Genomic DNA, 9,024 nt, shown 5'->3' on the forward strand with positions numbered 1-9,024 from the left:
TAAAATCATTGCTTTTGTAAAAATACACCCCTACACCACTAGACATACGTCGCATGCAAGACAAAGTCAGGCACAGGCGGCGGGTCCATGCATTCGCCAGCACCATCTGCCACCTGCGATTCATCGCCACTTTCCACCTCCCGGAGGTGAAAGGGGCGGGAGGCAAAGGACACGCAGAGCTGGTGTGACCCAGTTCTTAGGAAACTTTCAGCTGGTCGCAACCCCTCCCCCACCCGAAACGCTTCCATCATCCATCAAGCCCAGAAAACTACAGTGACCTCTGCCTAGCCTTTGGAGCTGGAAAAGAGGCGAAGCAAGAAAAGCAGGAAGAGGTTCGCCCCTTTGCTTCCCACACCGCCCAACGGCGGCGGGCGCACAGCTGCGGCACGGCCGGAAGGGGCCGCTGTTCGCTCAGAGCAGCCGCCCTACCGCCGCCGTCCGTACCTCCCACGGCCCCGCTGGCCCAGCCCCGCCAAGTTCCAAGAGCCCCCAGTCGAGCAAGCGCCGGGAACGAGCGCCGCCCGGGCAGGAGCAGACGGCGCAGACCAGCAAGGCTGAGGCGCTCGTCGGAAAGGCTCCGGGGAAACTCCCAGGGCCCCGGGGACTTTGGAGAGAGCGAGCTGTCCCCGCGCGCGCAAGTCCGCCAAGTGAGCGCTCAGCTCACCTGTTTCTCCCGCGCCACCGCCTTCCCACCCCTCGGACTCGCGCCTCCCGAGGTGCCCGCCCGCTCCCGCGATGAATCCGGCGCTGGGCAACCAGACCGATGTGGCCGGCCTGTTCCTAGCCAACAGCAGTGAGGCGCTGGAGCGCGCCGTGCGCTGTTGCACCCAGGCATCCGTGGTGACCGACGACGGCTTCGCGGAGGGCGGCCCGGACGAGCGTAGCCTGTATATCATGCGAGTGGTGCAGATCGCCGTCATGTGCGTGCTCTCGCTCACCGTGGTCTTCGGTATCTTCTTCCTTGGCTGCAACCTCCTCATCAAGTCCGAGGGCATGATCAACTTCCTAGTGAAGGACCGGAGACCGTCTAAGGAGGTGGAGGCGGTGGTCGTGGGGCCCTACTGACCGGCCCCCGGCCCCCGCGGCAGCCGCCCCATGCCTCCCCACTTCACCAGCCGGGCCGCGCCCCCTCACCATCCGAGACTGGGCGAAGCAAACCTGTCGGAGTCAATTATTTCTCTCGACTTCTGCTTTTCGGGATGAAGCGACCCGCTTTCTCGCTGGCTCTCTGAAAGTCCCCAGGCCTGGCTATAGAAGAGAGCCCTGACTCTGGACTCCAGCAGCAAGTGGCAAGAAGAAGGCGATTGGGGCGCAGAACTTTGGAAGCTGCCGCTGGCGCGGGATGCGGGGACACCGGCCGGGCCAAGGCCCCTTTCCACCCGCAGGTGGGCCAAGCTCTGGGGGCAGGTGGAGAGGGCGGGCAGGGAGAGACCAACGGCACCGCTTGCCTGGTGACTGGAAAAGTGACCCGCGTATACTCCACTTAACCGAACTAACGGGGACACACAAATCCGTGTCCGGCTTCGCGCCCGTTCCCTCCCGCTCCTCCCAGCCCTGGCAGGAAGGGCGATAAATACCTTTGATTGATTGTAACGTGCCGTTTTAAGGGATCTTGTGTTTGTTTGCTTGAATACAAATATTTGATAAGTCTTTTTCCGCCCTAGTGGCCTGTTTGCCTGCCTGGGGGTTAGAGTTTTGTGTTGGGAGAAGGGGTGGGGGGAGGGGAGCCTGTGAATGGGGTGAGTTGTTTCTTTTCATGCATTTCCAACTGGGTCTTTGGGGGGCGGGGGGAGGGGCTGGCCCTCCAGCTGGCCCCGGGACAAAGACTCGGAATAGGACTCCGAGCTCGTGACTGCACGGTTTATGCCACAAAAGTGCTCTTGACATTCGTGACACCGTTTTGACTCCCCCCCCCCTTATTTAACATTTCCTTAATAAATGCAACATTTAAGTGTTTTGTTCCTGGCCTCCTGGTGGTCATTCTGCGCTCCCGGCAGAAGGGAACGGGCGACGGTGAGGACTCGGGTTACCGGTTCGGGGTGGAATTCTCTTTGGAGAGCTGCGATTCAACTCGTGGATCCTACGCAGGGACGAGGGTGGGAGCGAGACAGAGGCCCAGGGACGAGTGAGACAAGGCCAAGCCGCAGGCACAGGAGCCGTCTTGGAGGCAGCATCCTTTGTTTTCCTTTACAGTTAATATTTTATATTTCATTTAGGCTCAGCTCTCTGAGCCAGGCGAGACGACGGGAGGCCCCCGCGGGAAGATGACACTTCCGTGCAGGGCTCCGGTGGGAACACAGGGTTACACCGCTAATGAAAGGAAGAGACGGCTTGTCCAGCCTTCAGGGAGGGCATCTTTCCCCTGACCAACGTCAGCAAGACGGCGTCAGGATGCTGATCAAAAAAAAAAAAAAAAAAAAAAAACCGAAGAAAAGTAGGTCCTAAAGTACATAGTGACGCTAATTCTCCCTGGGGTAAACCATTGTTACTAAAACAAGACATGCATTGTCTTTGCCGTATTAGGTTTCTAGCTAAAGGGCGGTATTAAAAGAGAAACCCGGCCTGGGTTATCAGCCCCAGGCCGGGCAAAAAGGTTCAGAGGAGTTAGCCGAGGTCCTGAATATAGGAGATGTGTGTTAAAACTGGGAAACTGGGCAAGTTGGGCTGGAGGGAGCTACAGATGGTCTTTGGGCTCAGAAATTGAAGGGAATCTGGAAAGAAGAGCCTGGAAAACCGTGCATGTGAAAATAACCCAAAGGATACAGTAGCTTCAAGCTTAAACTTGACAAGAGGTTTTGAGCAGTTTATTTTTACACCTGGGGTAGGATCCTAAATATTTTCAAGAATATAAAGAATCCTCTACTATGCTATAGCAATTAAAGGCTTCACAATAGCAGATATAAGATGGACTAAAATTTTTTAAAAAAGCAACGAAGTGTCCCATTTAATTGGGAAGAGGCACAACTGGTATAAACAATGTCAGTGACTCAAGGGTTGGGATCGAAAGGTTTGAGTGTCCTTTGACATCCTGTCTGCTATAAAGTGTCTGTTCCACTCCCAAAGTAAATCTTGTCAGGAATTATGACCTAGAATGGTTTTTAATAGATATCAGGCCTGCAAAAGCAAGGATGTTGAAGTTTTGCCTATTGTTCCTGTATTTTCAGCAGGTAAGCATTTGCTTGTTTACTTCTGTCTAGGCAGGGGAGTAGTCAAGAGTGAGTCGTGGAAAGCAGTTTACTTTTTTAATGAGTAAGATAGGGAATGGAGACTTCTTATTTTGTAGACAGTTTCTGTGGCCTCCATATTTCAAAGAAAGAAACAAAGCAGAACAACCAGTTCACTCAAGGACAAACCAGACTTTTAAAATTAAACTCAGTTTTTTGGTTTTGTTTTAGTTTTTGGTTTTTGTGGCTGTGATGTCTTGCTGAGGGTCTCTTCTTCCCACAGATTTATTAGCCCACAGTGCTGTAGTGGAAACTGATTTGGGATCAAAAACCAATCAGCTAGAGTGTGTGTGTAGGAATCTTACATTGTGGTCTGCTGAGTACTAGGTACCTGCTTACAGTGAATGTCAGACACAGAAAGCTCTCAAACCTACAGGTCAATTTGTATTTGTTCATATAGAACAGAGGTTTCCATTTAAAGCCAAATTCCTGAAAGTTGAGAGAGGGGCTTGCCCAAGGCCCCTACTACTCTTTCCTCTACTAATACTCTTTATCTCCACTATCACTATGATCACTCTCCATCCTTTTTCCTCTTAATACTTCTTCACACTGCTTTCCTCTTCCCTGCACCTCGAAAGCAAAATTTACAGTTTCTCCTTATCTCAACTATCCAGATTTATTCTCTTACCACCAGAAACTGTGATAGTCAGACAAATCATAACCTGCAAAATTTAGTCCTTAGATAGAAAAGACACGTGAACAGAGTTCTGTAATCCATGAACTATGCATTATAGGGAAATGCACATGATCTGAAAATATCATAGCCCTGGGGACCATTTCCTGGCAACTCTTCTCGACAGCCCTTAGATCCATTTGTTACTTAGACAGATGCCAAGTGGTTCTGGTTTTTATAGATGAGGCGATGTGTGCAAGAAGCTTTTTACATTCCCCGTTCCCCAGTGGCCACACGGCAACCACTTTCTCAGGCCCTACACCACTCCGTCTCACTCTGCCTTTGACTGTCTTTTTTTCCTGATCATAACAAATGCATTAAATGAAACTTTTAAATCCTGCCTAGAGTTTATGGCACGTTGATCCTTTCCCGCAGATGTGCTACAAGGAAAGTAAGTTTTAAAAGTCACTTTCTGGGTTTCATATAAGAAAACAATGTCAGCCTTAAGAGACTGGGAATTGAGAGGGATAGATGCAAACAGGCAGATTTTATCATCCCACACTTAAGTCCACCATGTGGTCAGTAATTAGTGGGAAGTCCTGAGAGAGAGAGAGAGAGAGAGAGAAGAGAGAGAGAGAGAGAGAGAGAGAGAGAGAAGAGAGAGAGAGAGAGAAAAGAGAGAGAGAGAGAGAGAGAGAGAGAGAGATGGCTTCCTGTAAAAGCTTGCTGGATCTGGCATGTGATCCATGGGGAGGCATCTGATACTTCCTGAAACCCTTCTGGAAATACAGCAGAAACAGGGAGAGGTTTTTCTGAGACACAGCAAGTGGATTAGCAGGGTTGTAACCCCTCTCAGGCTGTGCAGATAGCCACTGATGCCTCTGAGCCTAACTGGGTGGCCTCTACATAAGTAGCTTAGCCAGTTGTTAATAAATGTTATTTTTCTTAAGATTGTTGTTATGAATCTTCCCACTTTCTCTGAAAATGTATAAGGACTTGAGTGTTGAACACCTTCAAGTCTGCTTGAGGGAGTCTAAGCATAAAGGTCACACTACTGTATTAAGTCTAAGGCTCCCTGTGCCTGTTTTCTGATTTTCAAGCCATGCTGGCTTCTCATTGGATCCTGGGCCAGTCTGTTACTGTGTCTTCTTACACTAATTCTGAGTGAGGGAGGAAAAAGCATACTGGCCTATGATGTAACAAAGTTTGGTTCTGGTCTCTAAATAACTGAGTGGCATCAGCCCTAAAATGAGGAAGATAGATTCTATCTATAAAAGGATACTCCTATTCAGTGATTCTATTGAATTAATTTGTTTAATATTTCCTTGTCTCTTAAGATGTTTCTTAGCTCATTTCAATAGGTATCTTAGAATATATTTTGTCATTCCAATCTTGGTCCTTCAGGTAGGAAACACCCTCCCGCTAAAGTCAAGTGCTCCTCAACTTGGGATGTTATTTACAATAGCCAAAGCAAAATTTCAGACACCTAGCCAGGCCTAGGTAGACAGCAGTTTCTATGCTGACAGATCACACATCATCTAACCAGTGCCTTAAATACCCCAGATCTCTGTGTTGTCACTGGACGAAGCAATGAAAGGAAAGCCCAGTGAATCGGGGAGCACATAATCAACAAACGATTCCTCTAAGTCCATATACATTTAGACTAATATGCATTGTTGTTTATAGAAACTTTTTGGGTGTTCGAAGATTAATTAACAGCCAATTTTTCTCCCTCAAAGCATTTTTTTTTCCCTTTGAGCTTCTGCAAGAGCACACAACAGCTGTTTCGCATGCAGTTTATAGCCTTCCTTAGCCCTGGCTTATTAGACTTGTCACTTTGGGGGCTGCAATGCCAGGAAAGGATTCCAGGGTTCAGTTTGTTCTGGAAGACTCAAATCTAGTTTGAAAGCCTGTTGAAGAAGTAAGTCTATAGCAATACCCCAAACAGGAATCAATACATCTTTTACCCACCTGCCAAATTCCATTTAGGTATGTGCACACTAGCTCAAATGGGATGTTTTAAACTCCGCTCCAACAGTAGTAATAGTTACCTAATGTCTGAATTTAAAGGCTCAATGGTTAACTGCTTTCATAGCCAATATCACTCTGTCCTTCTTTCCAGATATTTTTGTATTGTTTTAAATGCTTAAAATGTTTAAAAGTCCAGGATTAATTTTATAACATCAGCTTAGATTTTAAAATTCTTGCAAAGTATAGTTCAGGAGAAAATAAAGTATATAATAGTACCAGAAAGTCATGTAACATTTCTGGTGATCATAATAGAATAATCTAAATTTATTACTTATATTTGAGAAATTCAGAATATACCAGAGGGGAGCTCTACAAGGACTATTATTGTAAGGATAACTAAATGTATTTTAAAATATTCCTCAGTAAGCTTGTAAACAGTGGCTTACTTCCAACTCAAATAACATTCCATCCTAAATGAGAATAAACAAGTTATATTTTCATTTATTTGACTGTTTACATAGACTTTGAAGGGATTATGGGCAAATAGTTTCCTAAATACATGTAAGCGCTCGGTTGCTGAATATTTCTGTGTGGGTAAATGCAAGCACAGAGTGATCGATATATAGAAGGTCAAACGATCTGGGATAATGTTGGAACCAAAGTCTGCCTTGCCCCCATTTTAAAAGTGATTTCTATTAGATAGTAATATGTTTTGAACTTGTAATTCAAACAATTAGATATATTTGCCAAGCACCCATGTGTATGCGGTACAACTTATTACTAAAAAAAAGAGATGATTTCTATTCATTTGAGCCATGAAACACAGGCACAGATAAACACACATAAGGGAAGGCATATGATCTACCCACAAAGTCAAATAATAAATAAACTGTTTCTATTTACTATGTCTGGGATTACGTAATTATGCTATCGCCCAGCCACTGACATGGTTAATGACAGTGAGACAATGTTACAGTTTCTCTTATCAATTTTTTTTCATATTTGCCTTCTATCCTCACCAATTCCTCTCTCATTATGTACTCCTTCCCTGACTCACATCTAAAGATCTACTGCCCTGAAAGTCATTGATTTTTATCAGACCAAAACTCCTGATGTCTCATTGCTTTGGGAAAAGAATCCCTCTGGGATACAGAGTGTCTCTTTGGCTTTATTTATTTTCCTATAAATTGAGCGGGACCTTGTAGTTCATATTTTAAATAGTATTGATTGAGGCAGGCGCACATGCGCACACTCACACTCTGTGTTTCTCGTATTGTATACCGATGAAACACATCCATTTCGCTGCAGACTAAATGTAAGCATCACATATTCCCCAGTTCTTTGTTTTACACTATTTATTTGCTTACAAAACAATGCATAGAAAAAGTTGCAAGTAAATACTCCCCAAATGTTCAGTAAATAAGACTTATAGAAGGTGCCTGGAGTCTTACAATACATCTATATCTTGAAATATATGTTTCAATCTTCATCTAAGAATTGGAAAGAAAAAGAAGCTAAATCCCCAAGGAACAGAAAAGTCAAAGATAATATATTGTACAAGCTTGAAAATCTTTAAAAGCTAAGCTAAGAGAAATGAGAAGGGACCCTAAATTTGAAGAAGATCGATGAAAACAAAAAGAACCTATCAAGTCTCTAGAAATTGACAGGCAGATTCTAAATTCTCAAAACAGTGACTAGAAACTTTTACATTTAGAGGACTTACTAAAAGGATCAAAGACTACTGAGCTCAGCAATGTGAGCAGAACGTGGAAGACTGCTAATTCCTTCTCCATTTCTCTCTTCTACTCTGCAAAGTCTTGGACTAATTGCAAGCATCCTGTTAGCCAGCTCAGTTTTCTTATACCCAGAGGTCAAAGAGGCCTTGCCAGATCTTCTTATCTGTATCATCAATAAATATGTATTATTTAGTGTCCATTATGGCATGACCCTGCACTGGGTACTAACTTAGATCTTGGAAGTTGAGTGCAAAGTATCATGGAATTTAAAGGGGCCGTCTACGTTTCCCTCCTATCTTCTGCTTGATTTGCGCCCATGTGTCCTTGGAGATCCAGCTGTGTGAGCCAGCTGTATGTATGCACACTGTGACTTTTCCCCTTACACATGAAGTACCCTCCATTCTTCTCTATATTGATTCGGGGGATCTGACCTACTCAACTTAATTTGACTTTCCCCTGTCTTTAGGCAGCATACACAAGGCTCACTGTATATTACATACTCAAGCTCAAGATGAGCATGAAGGTGGAGCCTGGAAGAAAATGCTGCAAATGAATTTCTGGAGGCTACTTATATTTTTCTACAAATTCAGGTTGGGAATGAGTGTTCTATTCACTGCCCCTACCAGGAATTTTCAATGAATGAATAATTAACGAAAGGATCAAGTGTGAAATTCCCTAACTTCATAGATGAACTTTCTAAGAAAATAATCTCTCCTTGTTTTAAGTAACATAAGTATCTTCTAAATTCATGAAATGTTCAAGCGAGATATGGGCTGGATTAATTAAGATTCTTTGGGTCGCAACCAACATAAACCCAATTCAAGCTAATTAAAAAAAAACAAAAAAAAAACTGAATTTACTGACTTCTGTGACTCCCATGTCCAAGGATACAGGTGCTTCAGTTGTCTGAAAAGCTGATATATGATGTTACCAGATTCTTCCATTCTCTCCATATTTCAGTAAAACTCTTTCCACATGGCAGGAAAAAGAAAAGAATAAAAGTGATTCCGATAGACTCACACTCACATCTTACCATATTATACCAGCTTAACAACCATAGCATATGCTAACAACCATAGCATTGTCTTTTCCTGGGCAAACTCTGGCCTGTTTGGGTCATGTACCCATCCCTGAAGAAATCTCTGTGACTGAGGTAGGTGCCAGAAAAAGGGTGTGCTCAGCCAATACTACCCATGTGGTGAGAGGGGAGATAGCAAGGGGAAATGGAGTCAGTTCAACTTCCACAAGGAGTAAAACCACAAGGCCGCGAGTGCTTACATGAGAAAGAGATTCTATTATTAGAAGAAGCAGTAGCCAGTGGTGAAGCCAGTAATGGGACCTGCATCTTTTGACTCTTAATTTAGTATTCCTTTTAAAATTATTTACTCTATTTATTCTGTCAACTGTCTTCCAGCAAGGCTCAGAAGCCTTTTATAATTTCTTCCAAGAGTCTCTGTGTCTGAGCTGATGTTCTAAGAGC

General features: G+C 44.6%; 1 protein-coding gene across 1 annotated transcript; it reads left to right on the forward strand.

Moving 5' to 3' along the window:
* The first annotated feature begins 518 nt into the window (after positions 1–518).
* On the forward strand, positions 519–1,958 carry RPRM (reprimo, TP53 dependent G2 arrest mediator homolog). Its single transcript, XM_027115428.1, has one exon. The coding sequence runs from the start codon at positions 736–738 to the stop codon at positions 1,063–1,065; it is 330 nt and encodes a 109-aa protein (XP_026971229.1). The 5' UTR covers positions 519–735; the 3' UTR covers positions 1,066–1,958.
* Positions 1,959–9,024: the final 7,066 nt, after the last annotated feature.

Source organism: Aethalodelphis obliquidens, unplaced genomic scaffold, assembly GCF_003676395.1.
Source record: "Aethalodelphis obliquidens isolate GAN/ISIS:26980383/991018 unplaced genomic scaffold, ASM367639v1 scaffold2, whole genome shotgun sequence".
NCBI lineage: Eukaryota > Metazoa > Chordata > Mammalia > Artiodactyla > Delphinidae > Aethalodelphis > Aethalodelphis obliquidens.